Source organism: Theropithecus gelada, chromosome 16 (genome assembly GCF_003255815.1).
Source record: "Theropithecus gelada isolate Dixy chromosome 16, Tgel_1.0, whole genome shotgun sequence".
In the NCBI taxonomy this organism is placed as follows: domain Eukaryota; kingdom Metazoa; phylum Chordata; class Mammalia; order Primates; family Cercopithecidae; genus Theropithecus; species Theropithecus gelada.
The window spans coordinates 65,854,438-65,870,099 of NC_037684.1; the positions used below are offsets into that span (position 1 = coordinate 65,854,438).

The 15,662-nt window shown below is 43.4% G+C and overlaps 1 protein-coding gene across 1 annotated transcript in view; it reads right to left on the reverse strand.

Annotated features, from left to right (window-relative positions):
• Window positions 1-15,662, reverse strand: part of STX8 (syntaxin 8) — a 330,835-nt gene that overhangs the window by 294,649 nt on the left and 20,524 nt on the right. The window contains exon 4 of the mRNA XM_025363339.1: window positions 5,135-5,245. Within this exon, the coding sequence (XP_025219124.1) occupies window positions 5,135-5,245 (111 nt within the window). The remainder of the gene's footprint in view (window positions 1-5,134; window positions 5,246-15,662) is intronic.

A 15,662-nucleotide genomic window follows, 5' to 3' on the forward strand; every position in this document is an offset into this window, starting at 1 on the left:
TCTAGGAAGGAAGGAAGGAAGGAAGGCTCACCAGGTTCCAAGCGAGTCCTGGTAAGGTAAACTGATCTTGTGGCATTGCTGTCAGTTACTAGAGAAATGCTGATTAGCAGATTAACCCCAGTTCTCTAACAGTAAATGTGTTGTGGTCATGGTCTAGCATTAATGACAAAATGTGCCACAGTGAGCATGTCTATAACATTTCAAAGTTCTGACAAGGCTTTCTGGCCACTGTGCTTCTGGACGTCATGAATTAAGAGAAAGACACCTACCCTCCACCCACAAAGTGACAAAGCAACCCAACTGACCCCCCCAAAAACCAAGAACTACAGAAGCAAAGAAAAATGCTGGAGGAATCCCGAGATTAGAGAAGCAAACGAAAATCTTGGAGGAGCCTGGGACTGGGAATTAACTGTGGAGAGGTCTAAGGAAATCTCTGTAAGTCACTGGAGATACTACAGAAACCAACTGGCAGAGAAACGAATGAGTTTCTCCAAAGATAGATAGAGCTGAGTGTTCCCTAACAGCTGGTATTAGAAATGACCAGGCAACTGACAATCAGCGGGGAAGGGGATACAATCAAACTGTAATTGAACATGTCATATAATGAACAAGTCACGTTTACAATTGAATTAAGGTCCTCAGAAGGCTAGGTCCAAGCAACAGAACTATTAGGTATGAGAAGTTGGGGAAAGAAGGGGAGGTCTCAAGGATGGGGATTAGGGGTAAAGAAGGCAAAAATAATACTCTCACATAGGCAGGTGAAGGAAATCAAAGACCAGCAACTCTGACCTCAAATCTAAGAAAATCCGCTTCTGGCAGTCCACTTAGGCTTTAGCATTCACTCAACCACACACTTCTTGCTGGTCCTCAATAAGTCCACATGGTGCCATCTTCCCTGACCAGTTGGAGCAACGCTAGCTGGGTATTTGTTCTCATGGCCCTTGAGCAGATTTCCCGGGGACTTTTCTACATAGCTTTTGACAGTGGTTTTTTCTAGTATGAATTTTCTTATTGATCAGATTTCTCTGGAATGTCCACAGGACTTGCACTTTTTGGACAAGCACATGTGGACACGTTCCTGTTAGGGTGTTGGGTCTAAAGCAATCCTAACCCAACAAGGATTCACCAATGGAAGTGAAGGGGAAATTCACCTTCCAGGCCACCGACATCCCTCTCCTTCCTCTCTGTATCTGCAATGACTTTCTTTCTTTCTTCATGGTGCTCAATGTGCAGTCGCCACATTGGTTTCCCGCTCTTGGCCAGATTCCACGTCATCCGGAACGGACCATCGCTGTGTGTTATGTCCATGTCTACCTTCTTCAAATCACTCCACAGGAGTCATTTCTCCCTGACAGGGCTTGCATTCTTTTTAAAAAGAATTCTTCTAGAAGCTTATTCTGATCTATCTTAGACTTCTGGTCCTGAAAAGATACACCAATCTCTATGTTGCCTTTGGTTTCATCTTGACAGCATGTAAATAGGCCTGGCCAGTTACTTTATTTCAACCCTCAGGGATTCAGTTACCTTTGCTTGACAGTGTCTCCCCAGTATGATCTCTGTCCCCATGCCACTCAGCCACTCACCAACAAGCAACAGCTGTAGTCCACCACATGGATCAGCCTTATAGGCATGAAGAGCAGAAGGCAGTCCCAGTGGCAGGACCCAGAGGTCTTCCTCAGAAGGCCTCTATCCAAAAACACCACCTGACAATAACCTGCCAAATTCCCTAAACATTCCTATCAACTAATTCACTGTGGTTTAAATCCTAGGGTTTAAGGAGGTTTTGGTTAAAATACCTCCAGAAGACAGGACATTGCCAGCCATTGATTCCACTGCTAGAATTAACGAGATTGTTCACTAATAAGACAATAGGCAGCAAGCTGGGCACGGAGGCAAGCAGACACGGAACAAACGAGATGTGGAAGAGGAGAATGGAGGGCAGAGGACCAGGTGCAGCATAGGATGGGGTCACACAGACCAGGTCCCTGTAGAGCACTCAGGGGGCGTGACACCAGGGACAGAAGATTTCCAAAGCAATGAGGCAGCATGAGCTCCCTCCTAGTCTGATGGAGACACAATGCTCCAGTAATAATATCTTGTATTTATAAAGGTCTTAGAGTTTACAAAGCCCATCTCATAGCAATCACTTCATCTGGTCCTAACAACAATGAAAAATGGGCAGCACATGTACCCGCAGTCTAAGGTCAATGACTTGGAAGCCCAGATGACTGAGGGATTAGAAAGCTACAGAACTGGGTCCTTCTAACACCTCATCCAGCTCTTTTTATGGTGCAGTGGTTACGAGTTCAGAGCTAAAATCTAAGTTCTGTGACTGACTAGCTTTAGAATCTTGAACCCTCCGAGCCTCAGTTTCTCTTCTGCAAAATGGGATATTATAAAGAGCTCTTGAGCAAAAGCACATAAAGAGCTTAGCATAGTGCCTACCATATAAAAAACAAATAGCAGACACATGCTATAGGTCTCATGACTAGTACATCATGACATAGAGCAGTCATTCTAACCCTGCCATCTACTAAATCCACCCAGCAGTCTCCCCAGCCTTACTGCTGCCCAGGTCTCACTCAAGACTATGAATCAAACTCCGCAAGTATATGGTCTAGACATTTGTATTTCTTTTTTTTTTTTTTTTTTCCATTCTCTCTTGGGGTATTCTGATGCAAACTGCCACGATTAAGAATAAATGACACAGGTCGGGTGCAGTGACTCATGCCTATAATCCCAGAATTTTGGGAGACTGAGGCGGGCAGACCACCTGAGGTCAGATATTCAAGACCAGCCTGGCCAACATGGTAAACTCTCATCTCTAGCAAAAATACAAAATTAGCCAGGCGTGGTGGCGTGCGCCTGTGATCCCAGCTACTCGGGAAGCTGAGGCAGGAGAATCATTTGAACTCGGGAGGCGGAGGTTGCAGTGAGCTGAAATTGTGCCACTGCACTCCAGCCTGGGTGATAGAGCAAAACTCCGTCTCAAAAAAAAAAAAAAAAAGAATGATACAAAGCAATATTTCTCAAATTATAATGTGCATTCAAATCACTTGATGATCTTGTTAAAATGCAAGTTTTAATTCCGTACTTTGGGACTGGGGTTGGAAATTCTGAGTTTGCAACATGCTGCCAGGTAATGCTGACGCTGCTTATCAGCCAGTTACAGTTCAAAGGACACAGAGATGATTAGAGAAGAAAAGTGACAAAGGCAGGCAAGTTGGGTCCAAAAACAGAAAACAGAAGGACCTGGTGGGAGGACTTCAGAGGTCCTTGGCCTAAATTCCTAGGTTGGCTCCTTCAGCATCATTAATGACAAGCAAAGAGCAGAGTCCACGCTCTTTTCAAATGGGAACTGACTATTTATCACGACTGCCTCATCACTGCCGAGCAGAACAGTCTGAATATTTTGCCCCCTTCTGACCATCATGTCTCTACATGACCCCTATTCCTCCATGAAACAAGCTTCCCGTCCTAACTATGCCCTTATTAATATCTTGACTAAAAAGACTCTGTCTTCAGTGTAAAGCCCCTTCTGAAAGATAGTTTTTTTTTTTTTTTTTTTTTTTTTGACAGGGGTTCGCCCTTTCCCAGGCTGGAGTGCAGTGGCACAATCTTGGCTCAGTGCAACCTCCACCTCCCAGGTTCAAGCAATTCTCCTGCCTCAGCCTCCTGAGTAGCTCGGACTACAGGTGGCCGCCACCGTGTCCGGCTACTTTTTTTTTTTTTTTTTTTTTTGTATTTTAGTAGAGACGGTGTTTCACCTTGTTGCCCAGGCTAGTCTCAAACTCCTGAGCTCAGACAATCCACCCCCCTCGGCCTCCCAGAGTGCTAGGCTTACAGGCGTGAGCCACTGCGCCCAGACGCCAGTACTCTCTTTCCACCTTGGATTCCTTTGCTCACCTGTTCTCTTTGACCAACCTGGAACACCACCTTCATCCACATACTCCACCCCTGTACCCTGGGACTGAATATGCCAGGGAAATATGGGGAACCACAGTAGATTGGCCCACCACAGGCTTCTGTCTTCATTTAAACCCTGCCCAGGAGACTGCCAAGAGTATCACCCTCCCCTCACCGACTCCTTAGTTTCCTTTCTTCACAGAAGCAACTTAACATCCCATCTACCTTTCCGTATTTCACAGTTTCTTCACGGAACCTTGGAAACTGCTCCTGAGAAGACTGGGATCCACAGGAAAATCAGTTTCATTTTCTTCAGCTTGTTCTAGGCAGTGGTTTGCAATCCGGGTTGTATATTAGAATCACCTGAGACCTCCCTGACCCCTGACCCTCCACCCCAATCCCACTCGGGTTCACTTGTCTGAGGTGGAGTCTGATAATGCATGGCTAGGGTCCAAAACCACTGCCCTTGGGAAGCTATACTATTCCTAACTGGGAACTAACTAGAAATAAGCTCCTCTCCACGATACATGCATCGTCCCTAGCGTGGAAGACGAAGAGAGGCGGCTTTCCACCCAAACTCATTGCCTTCTGTGATGGTTCCCATGATGAAGCTCAGAAAGTTCTGGAAACAGGGGGGAGGCCAATTTTAAAGAGGTAGCAATTTACGGTTCATCAGCCTCAGCCTTGGAAAGCTGGACCCATCCACGGGGTCTTCCAGCAGAGCCGGGCTCAGAGCAGCTGTCGGCTCTTTGAAGTGTGAATCACTCACTGGCGAAGAACGGGGAGGAGGGTCCAACTCCTCTACCTCTGTGGGTGCCGGACCAGTCTTATTAGGACTCATTTTTTCAATATGCCAATTTAAAAAAAAAAAACAAAAAACAAAACACTCCTTTGCCCACACAGAGAAGTACTGACTTCGGGAGTTTAGAAGGCAGTTAACAAAGCAGAAAATTCAACCAAAGAATGCCAAAGAAATGTTCTGACTTCACCCACAGTCTCCCTTAGTATGTTCCACCCAAGATGGGATTCAGCTGAACATACCTGGTTTCGTAAACCTAGAAAATTAACGAAAACTAAATTGAGTAGAATATTATAGTCCAACACCATAAATGAATAGAATAGATTTTGATTGATTTAATGCCTAAAGTAAGCCATTCAGGAAACAGCTGTAATATTTGCAAAGAAGTCTTCGCCCACCAAGTAATCCCTGTAAATGAAAACATCCTACCTGATTAGATCTGGTTCGGCACCCTCATTCTTAAAGGATGCCAGAAGTAGTCTCTCTCGAGTTACAAGATCATCCAAGAGGTTCTGTCTTCGGTCCCCTTCAAGCTGTGTTCTGCAGACATCTTGTTAAGGTCCAATGGTGAATAAATGACCTCGTTTTAACTATTACATTATTAAGTTAGCTCTTCAAGTCAGTTGTGGCTTTTACAGACTGTACTCACTACTACCCAGAAGGGATGCTCACCACTCCTGTGCTTTTCCTACTCTGACCTTCACCTTCATCAGGTCATCAGGTAAAGGACCTTGGCAGGACCGTCACAGAGGGACTTACAAACACTGATATGGATCACGACACAAGTTCTTTCACTGAGAAATATACCAGGTAAATATTACTTTGCTCCCCGTGACCAAACTTATTTATTTATTTTTGAGACAGAGTCTCGCTCTGTCACCCAGGCTGGAATGCAATGATGCTATCTCGGCCCACTGCAACCTCTGCCTCCCGGGTTCAAGCAGTTCTCCTGCCTCAGCCTCCTGAACAGCTGGGCTTACAGACATGCAACACCACACCCAGCTAAGTTTTGTATTTTGTATTTTTATTTGAGACAGGGTTTTGCCGTGTTGGCCAGGCTGGTCTTGAACTCATGACCTCAGGTGATCTGCCTGCCTTGGCCTCCCAAAGTGCTGGGATTACAGGCGTGAGCCACCATGCCCAGTCCCAGTGACCAAATTTAAATGACTTTTCCTGCCAGTGGTGCAACCTGGCTCAGTGATTCCTTAGGTTTTGAGTTATATGTGTCAGTGTTGCAGGACGTTCTCCTACATATTAATACCCTAAGATGCTCTGTTTAAAAAACTGGGGGCGCTGGGGGAGAGAAGTTCTCTATATCGTTCTCTTTCTTCCATGTTAATATCTATTAACACACCTAGAATATTTATAAAGTGCTACTTTATGCAACAGATTTGCTCTATAAATTGTTACCATCAGTTCACTATTTAAATACATTGCATGATCTGTAAAGAAAATTACAAAGAGAATAATTTTAATGTGTGATTCTAGCAAACATGCTAGACCAGGAGCCCCAAAGACAGAGTTGTAGCCCTATTCTTACCACTATCTATGCTCTTGAACCAGTTATTTCACCTTTTTGGATCTCTCTCTCTTTATATGTAACACTAGATAATCTCTAACATCTTTTCCACAACAATTCATAAGTGGTGGTTAAAACCAAAAACCATCCTTCTGGGAAATGTAGTCTTTGCAAAGAAACCTACAATTCACCAATAGGTGGACGAGAGTGCGGCGCATGCGCAGAGGCGCGCATGAAGCAAAGGGAAGTGGCATCTGTCAACAACCGGCACCGCTTCCCTTGGACTAAGTACAAAGTTTTACATACTAGCTTTCTTGATGCAAACTACAAAAGTACAAAAGTGTTTACTTTTTTTTTTTTTTTTTTGGAGATGGATTCTCACTCTGTCTCCAGGTTGGAGTGGTGCAGTGGCGTGATGTCGGCTCACTGCAACCTCCGCCTCCAGGGTTGAAGCGATTCTCCTGTCTCAGCCTCCCGAGTAGCTGGGACTACAGGCTCCCACTACCATGCCCAGCTAATTTTTGTATTTTTAGTACAGACGGGGTTTCACCATGTTTGTCAGGATGGTCTCGATCTTTTGACCTCATGATCCGCTCGCCTCAGCCTCCCAAAGTGCTGGGATTACAGGCATGAGCCACTTCACCTGACCTCATACATTCTTTTTTTTTTTCCGTTTTTTTTTTTTTTTTTTTTTTTTTTTTAATTTGAGACAGTGTCTCCCTGTCACCCAGTCTGGAGTGCAGTGGCATGATCTTGGCTCACCACAACCTCCAGCTCTGGAGTTTAAGCGATTCTCCTGCCTCAGCCTCCCAAGTAGCTGGGATTACATGCGCACGCCACCACGCCCAGCTAATTTTTGTATTTTCAGTAGAGATGGAATTTCCCCATGTTGTCCAGGCTGTTCTCGAACTCCTGACCTCAAGTGATCCACCCACCGCAGCCTCCCAAAGTGCTGGGATTACAGGCAGGAGCCACCACACGCGGCCGCCTCATACATTCTTGATAGTAATGCAAACAGGTTCAACCAACTGCTAAACTGCCTTCTAAATACCTAACAAAATGTAAAAGGTACAGTCTTTCAACAGACGTTTCTCCTGCAGATACAGTCATACAAGGACTTAGAAGCAAGGATGTCCACTGAACTATTATTTATAATAGCCACACTGGAAATATCAGTAAGTAACTAGTGTATCTGTACAATGGAATGTTTTGTAGCCTTAAACCAAGAATAGGAAAGCTGCTTAGGGGGCTGATAATGATAATTAACATTTTTGAGCACTTACTAAGTGTTTACATGAATTGTTTGACATGGAGTTATCTACAAAATATAACATTAAACCAAAAGAGGAAAAACAACAGCAGCAGCAAAGAGCTAAACAGGGAACAGTATGCTCCCACTTTGTTAAAAAAAAAAAAATGGTATCTGTATATGTGTGTATATATACACAGAACATTTCTGATATATAAACATTGCCTCTAAGGAAAGACAACTAGGGATTAAGGGTATAAGGGAGACTGATGTTTCACTGAATATTGTTTCCTAATGTTTGTCTCTATCATCTGCTAATCAATAAAAACACAAGCTTCAGAACCATATGTATAATACAATCCCTTTATAGTCAAAAGAATTTCTTATTTACATATGCATATATTTCCAGCCTAGAAAAGTCTGAGACACTAGCTACCAACCATCAACACTTAACTATGAAGAATGAGATGAGACAGAAAAGAATAAGGAAGAGAAAGAGGAGTCACTGGGAACAACTCATGAGAAATGTATCAGTAGAAAGTATAATACGCTTTGTAATAAAAACAATAAAGGTACATTTTAAAATCAGCAGATACTAGTTACAGATTTAAACAAAGAACATCAGTTTCAGAAACAGTAAAACTTGATGATGATGTTTTGTCGATGAGTAACCAAAGGACGGAAACCCACACAGTTGATGCTAGAAGAGGCCTTAATCCCAATTCTCTTGTTTTGCTGACCAGAAAATTAAGGACCAGCATGGCTAAGTCACTTGCCTGGGTTAACAGCAATGCTAGGTGAGAGCCCAGGTCTTTCTACCCTAGCTCACGGCTTTTCCACCAAACACTCTGGGGACTTCTCCACCTTGAGGTGCTGACTTAACTTTGCCACTTCTTAGAATCCTGATAAAAACAATACTGTGCGTATGAATTCAGCCTATTCCCAGGGACTCTGTAAATCTGGAAAACAATCCAATTAGGAACACTCTGACTCTTTGTTTCATATTTTATTTTAATCTATGGAGAGAACAGAGCATAAGGAGATGCGGAGGAGGGAGATGGAATGAGAATAAATTGATGAATGGACCACCCTTGCTATATAAGGGTTGTTGTTAGTAAGAGGTCAAAGGATCATCCAGGAAACAATCTATACAGCATGTATGTGGACAGGTGTGTAGCAGTTGGGTAAAGTAGGGTAGTGGGAAAGAGTGTGCCTGAGTGATGCTAAGGACAAGCAGAAAGTAGGACACATAGGCTGAGCGCCGTGGCTCACGCCTGTAATCCCAGCACTTTGGAAGGCTGAGACGGGTGGTTCACGAGGTCAGGAGTTCGAGACCAGCCTGGACACCAGGGTGAAACCCCGTCTCTACTAAAAAAATACAAAAATTAGCTGGGTGTAATAGCACACACCTGTAGTCCCAGCTACACAGGAGGCTGAGGCAGGAGAATCACTGAAACCCAAGAGGTAGAGGTTGCAGTGACCCAAGATTGTGCCACTGCATTCCAGCCTGGGCAACAGAGATTCCATCTCAAAACAAAAAAAAAGTACAGCACACAGTCAGTGGCCAGTGCTGGGGAATCCCCTCCCTCTTCCACCAACCTGGTGAACAGCCAAGGAAGAAGATAAGAGAACAGACAGATAAAGAAAAGGAAGAGAAGAGCTAATGATCACAGTACTTTGTCCTTGGCTATGCTGATTTTACATGTAATTATAGCCAATTCATGGATATGTAAGGTTGTAAATAAAACTGGATCCTGATTTCATATTACTAATACCTACTACCAACATGCATAAGCCCAGTTTCTCTGCTGTAACCTGGTAAGCATTTGAACCACAGATGGAGCAGGGTGAATATGCAACTGGATCCACAGGACACCCAATCCCTCTCCAGCTCCTGGATTTTCTCATATATTTGGTATAAGGATTAATAATTTAGGCCGGGCACGGCGGCTCACACCTGTAATCCCAGCACTTTGGGAGGCTGAGGTGGGCGAATCACCTGAGGTCAGGAGTTTGAGACCAGCCTGGCCAACATGGCAAAACCCCGTCTCTACCCAAAACACAAAAATTAGCCACGCGTGGTGGTGCACACCTGTAATCCCAGCTACTTGGGAGGCTGAGGCAGGAGAATCGCTTGAACCTGGGAGGTGGTGGTTGCGGTGAGCTGAGATTGCACCATTGTGCTCCAGACTGAGCAACAAGAATGAAACTCCGTCTCGAAAAAAAAAAAATAGAATTTAGGTAAGCCTTATTTTGTGAAAGAGCTGCTCTGGCGAAGGAAGAAGTTTGCAGATAATTACTTCTCCATGCCAAAAAAGAAGAACTGCAAGGGAACAGTTCAAGGTTTTAGAGGTCAAAAGACTTTTCCGGCTTTCTTTTTTTAAGTCAACAAACTCTAATAAATATTTATGATGTACCAGGCCAAGTCCTTACCTTCCTGAAAGCACTGATCACATTTTGCAAGTACTATTTTAATACCATCATTGTTTGTGTGTTTTGATATAACCACCATGCATGATTAAAAACTCCATAAAGAAAGGACGACCTGTAAATTCTCAACGGTAGCTGAAATCTTTACAATAATGATAAAATAATCAATAGCAGCTAATCCTCAAGGAGGACTCAGTATATGTGAAGCACCCTGTATGCATATCATCTCATCCTTACACAACAGCCTTTATGCCAGGTGGACTCCTAGCATCCCATTCCACAAATGAGGCACAAAGAGGTTAAGTAACATCCCCAGGGGTAAGTGTTGGTAACCACCTTTTATTCACCACCCACCCTTATGGGGGCTAGTCCTGTGAAGGGCTTTAAAAAGATTTTCTTCAGCTTGCACAATAACCAGGCAAAGCATGATGATTCCTACATTACAGATAATGAAACTAAGGTCCAGAAAGGCTAAACTGCTGTTTGGCCTTGGTAAGTGGCAGAGCTGGTCTTCGATCTCAGATCTGTCTGCTTTCAAAGCCAATGTTGTTCCCACTATACCAATGGCGCCTGGACATTCAGGTTTCATGGACCAGTAATATGTCCAAAAAAACTAGGAGGGGGTGTAACTTACATAGAATTACCAATTATACATTTTGCCAGGTATGGGTGTTCAAGAAAACAAGAAATAAAACGGTCTACTTTTACTACCATGGTGAAAAAGCAAGGAGATTTTAACACCAAAAACTAGAAAGAACCATGTAACAGTTCTGTATAAATCAGAAAACAGACTTGGCATGGTGGCTCACACCAGTAATCCCAACATTTTGCAGGCCGAGGCGGAGGATCGCTTGAGGCTAGAAGTTCGAGACCAGCCTGGGCAAATGGCAAGACCCCATCTCTACAAAAAATTAGCTAGGCATGGTGACATACACCTGGAGTCCTAGCCACTTGGGAGGCTGAGGCAGAAGGATCACTTGAGGCCAGGGGTTTGAGGCTGCGGTGAGCTAGGATTTTGCCACTGCCCTCCATCCTAGGCAACACAGTGAGATCCTGTCTTAAGTCAGAAAAAAGTTCTTATATATCAGAAAACTTCCACTACATAAACACTATCTTCTCCTTATTTTTCTCACGTTACCAAGTATCAGTGTAAACCGATAGACAGGCACAGAGTTTGAGAGCCAGTCTGCCTCCACTGGAGCTACCAGGGGATACCTGTAAAATCTGTTCAGTCAGCCTCTCCACAACCACATCCATTGGGGTTTGTTACGTAGTAATCACCACATCTGTCTATGCACCTATCTATCTACTTACCTTTTTTTTTTTTGAGACGGAGTCTCCCTCTGTTACCCAGACTGGAGTGCAGTGAGTGGCTCGACCTTGGCTTACTACAACCTCCGCCTCCCAGGTTCACGCCATTCTCCTGCCTCAGCCTCCCGAGTAGCTGGGACTACAGGTGCCCGCCACCATGCCCGGCTAATTTTTGTATTTTTAGTAGAGACGGGGTTTCACTGTGTTAGCCAGGATGGTCTCCATCTCCTGACCCCATGATTCGCCCGCCTCGGCCTCCCAAAGTGCTGGGATTACAGGCATGAGCCACCGCGCCCGGCCCTACTTACCTATTTTTTATAGATTTTAAAAAATTATTTCCAAAGGCCTTCTCCTAAGACACCAAAGTACTTTTTGACATCAAACCCCTTTGTAAAGAGATTTTCTTTATTCTCTTTAAAATAAGTAAAGGTGCAGCCTCCTTTGAAATGCCGACAAAAGGATAAGTTTCATGTGAAGCCTACTCTAAGAAGATGGTACTAAGTCTCTTTAGTACTATCTGGAATGTCACATGCGGCCTCCCATAGCATACACCTCTTCTCAGCTGGTGAGGCAATTACAGTTCCTGTCTCAAAGAGCACTGTGAACAGATGTTAAGGCCTTTCAGAATTTAAACTCTCTGACTGCAAGACTTCGGATTATTAATTGCATACTAACGGATTCAAAAGCACAGAACTTCCATTTTAACTTGACTTTTAGTCCTGCCAGGAGAAAAATACTTTTTCAGGAGAGAGCATAACATCCCATGCCTTAATTCCATGAATTTCAATGTTTAGAAAGCATTTGCATAGGACTTATCTTTCTGGCAACTCCTAGTGTTCTTTGGACACGTTCACAAATGTAGAAAGGCATAAATTTATTAAGGATCATAAACTCTCAACTACCCAGCACAGTAAGGAAACGTGGTGTTCAAATATTCACATTAAAAAAGTCACCATTCATTATGCCTCAAAAAAAGGATTAAAAAGTCACTCCATTGGTGATTTATGAACAAACATTTTTCTCAACATCATAAAGTATACCTAATAAACCACAGTGAACACTGTCTAATCTTCTGAGAGTTAAGAAGGTTCTTGAAGATTTGTGTTATAAACAAGATTTGTCTTGGCAGTCCAGCAACACAATTAATAGAGAATTCGAGTTGAAGACATGCCAGGCGACAGCTGACTGTATTATTTCTACTCAAGTATAATTCAGCTTTTAAACAATTCACGTTGGGGCCACCCAGCCCTGTGTTTGAACCTGGTTCTTCCATTTCCTAGTTGTGGGGTCCTGGGTAATGACTAAAGCTCTCCAAGAATCCTCTCCTCAGTGTAGAAAATGCCTCTGCTGGAGCTGGGCACGGTGGCTCACACCTGTAATCTCAGCACTTTGGGAGGCCGAGGTGGGTGGATCACGAGGTCAGGAGTTCGAGACCAGCCTGGACCACATGGTGAAACCCCATCTCTACTAAAAATACAAAAATTAGCCGAGCATGGTGGCACATGCCTGTAATCCCAGCTGCTCGGGAGGTTAAGGCAGGAGAATCACTTGAACTCGGGAAGCGGGGTTTGCAGTGAGCCAAGATTGCGCCGCTGAACTCTAGCCGGGGTGACAGAGCGAGACTCTGTCTATAAAAAAAAGACCAAAACAAACAAAAAAAACCTCCTCTGCTGGAATTCTGGGTTATCTCTCCAACTTCATCAGTGACTTTCGGTGCGAAGTTTAACTTGGCCTCAGTATTTATTTTTGTAAGGAAAAGGAAACACCAAAAAAATCTAATAATATGAGATTATTAGGACTCACAGATTGCTATCTATCTTAAATCTGGAGGATAAATGCCAGAGAATTATTTTAAACGTTTGAGAAGAAGATGGAGGTTAGGGGAAGGCAAGATGGGAGGAACAGAAGGAGAATTAAAAAGAAGCCTTCATAATATATACACTACCTCTTTTCCCTTACATCAAAAGTGGCCTCTGTGGCCAGGCGCGGTAGCTCACGCCTGTAATCCCAGCACTTTGGGAGGTTGAGGCGGGCGGATCACCTGAGGTCAGGAGTTCAAGACCAGCCTGGCCAACATAGTGAAACCCTGTCTCTACTCAAAATACAAAAATTAGCTGAGTGCAGTGGCACGCACCTGTAATTCCAGCTACTCAGGAGGTTGAGGCAGGAAAATCGCTTGAACTCGGGAGGTGAAGGTTGCGGTGAGCTGAGATTGTGCCACTGTACTCCAGTCTGCGCGACAGTGAGACTCCATCTCAAAAAAAAAAAAAAAAAAGGTGGCCTCCCTAAAAATACACAGGTTTACGAGCGCCCTCATGGGGTGGATTAGTTAAATGCCAACCCTAGTATTGGCTGCAGTTGTTACAGTAGAAATAGATCAATTATTTGAAAAAATAAATAGACTTTTAAAGAAAGTTGTTGTATTCCAGTTGAATTTTTTATATCTCCTAGTAAATTCTAAATTATCCACATTAAGGCCCCTAAATATTTTTGTAATGTTTTAAATAACTTTTGTTCAGTGTTTTTGATGCTTACTCCTTAATTCAATAATTTGGGAAGTAATTCTGAGATGACCACAAAACCAAAAACCTGTGAGATTTCAACAGATGATCAGACTGTAAGCATTTAGGAGAACAGAGTCAATTATAACTGTGGTATGCTTAGTACTCTGTAATAACTAGCAGCAATTATTACTAATAGAAAAAAGAAAAAGCTCTTAATTTGTATATTTTTCTTGTAGTAGGTTTAGCACATAAACAAGGTGACTAATAATGTTATCTAAATGGAAGCAAATGCATATGACATCATGAAACAATATGTAGTTACCTTTCTAATATATATGCTTTAGGTAACACTAACATGAATTCACACACCTTGCCATGTGTAGACTTCCCAGTGCTTAGTACTGAAAGCAGAGGAAATAGAACTGCCCATTTGAAACTACTAAAAATACAAAAATTAGACCAGGCATGGTGGCTCACACCTGTAATCCCAGCACTTTGGGAGGCTGAGATGGGCAGATCACGAGGTCAGGAGATCGAGACCACCCTGGCTAACACGGTGAAACCCTGTCTCTACTAAAAATACAAAAAAATTAGCCGGGCCTGGTGGTGGGCACCTGTAGTCCCAGCTACTCGGGAGGCTGAAGCAGGAGAATGGCGTGAATCTGGGATGCAGAGCTTGCAGTGAGCCGAGATTGCACCACTGCACTCCTGCCTGGGCAACAGAGTGAGACTCCCTCTCAAAAAAAAAAAAAAAAAATTAGCTGGGCACAATGGTGCAGTGAGGTCTGTATATTAGGACTTGTTGATTTGGGTAAAATAAAAACCCTTTATATGATAGACCAACTGTGCCATAACAAATTACACGACATGGAAGGTGAAGTATCTCAGAATATTCCAATTGTGTTAAAAATAAGGCCCTAATGTTTGAAATTAAACTCTTATTTTAAACCTTAGTGGATCAATAATTGAATATCTAGAAAATCATGCGACTAAGCCAACTTTCCTAGTGATATAAAGGGGTAACAATGGGGGAAAATAATTTTTAGAACACTTTCCATTGTTTTATCTAAAAAGTTGTATTCCCGTATTTCCATATATTTAAAACCTGGCAGTATCCACTCCCTGAAATATGAAAAATTGGGTCTTTGGCATGAACTACGGACAATTTAGAGAAATGATGAGAGAAGACCAGTTTGAGGTAAGTTTTCAAACCAATATACACTCGGGTGTAAAGGGTTAGTATAGGTAACAAGTCATGTGTATATTCCTAAATTGATCAGATTATGAATTTCTCTTTTTTTTATGTTTTGAGACAGGGTCACACTCTGTTGGCCAAGCTGGAGTGCAGTGGCATGATCTCGGCTCACTGCAATCTCCGCCTCCCAGGTTCAAGTGATTCTCCTGCCTCAACCTCCCGAGTAGCTGGGAGTACAGGTGTGCGCCACCATGCCCAGCTAATTTTTATATTTTCAGTAGAGATGGGGTTCACCATGCTGACGAGGCTGGTCTCAAACCCCTGGCCTCAAGTGCTTGGCCTCCCAAAGTGCTGGGATTATAGGCGTGAACCACTGCACCTGGCCCAGATTATGAATTTCTAAAAAATATATATATATATTGTACCACTTGGTAGGAGGTTAAGATGATGGCATAACTTGCTTCAAGGAAGTCCCACCCCACCCCTTCCCCTCAAACTCCCATACTAGATGCAGTGTCTGTGCCTCTGGAGGAAAAATAAGGCAAACAAGCCATATCTCAATCATCTACATAAACACCGGGGTAGGTGGGGAAGGGAGAGATGTATGGTTTCTACTGGTATTGGCCTCTCCGAAAAGAAATGATCACTAAAAACTCTGGAAACTTCCAGAAGCAGAATCACAGCTTAGGATGATCATGGAAGTTTTCCTGTTGAAGGAGTAGCCAGCTACGGTCAAGGCGGTCTAGACA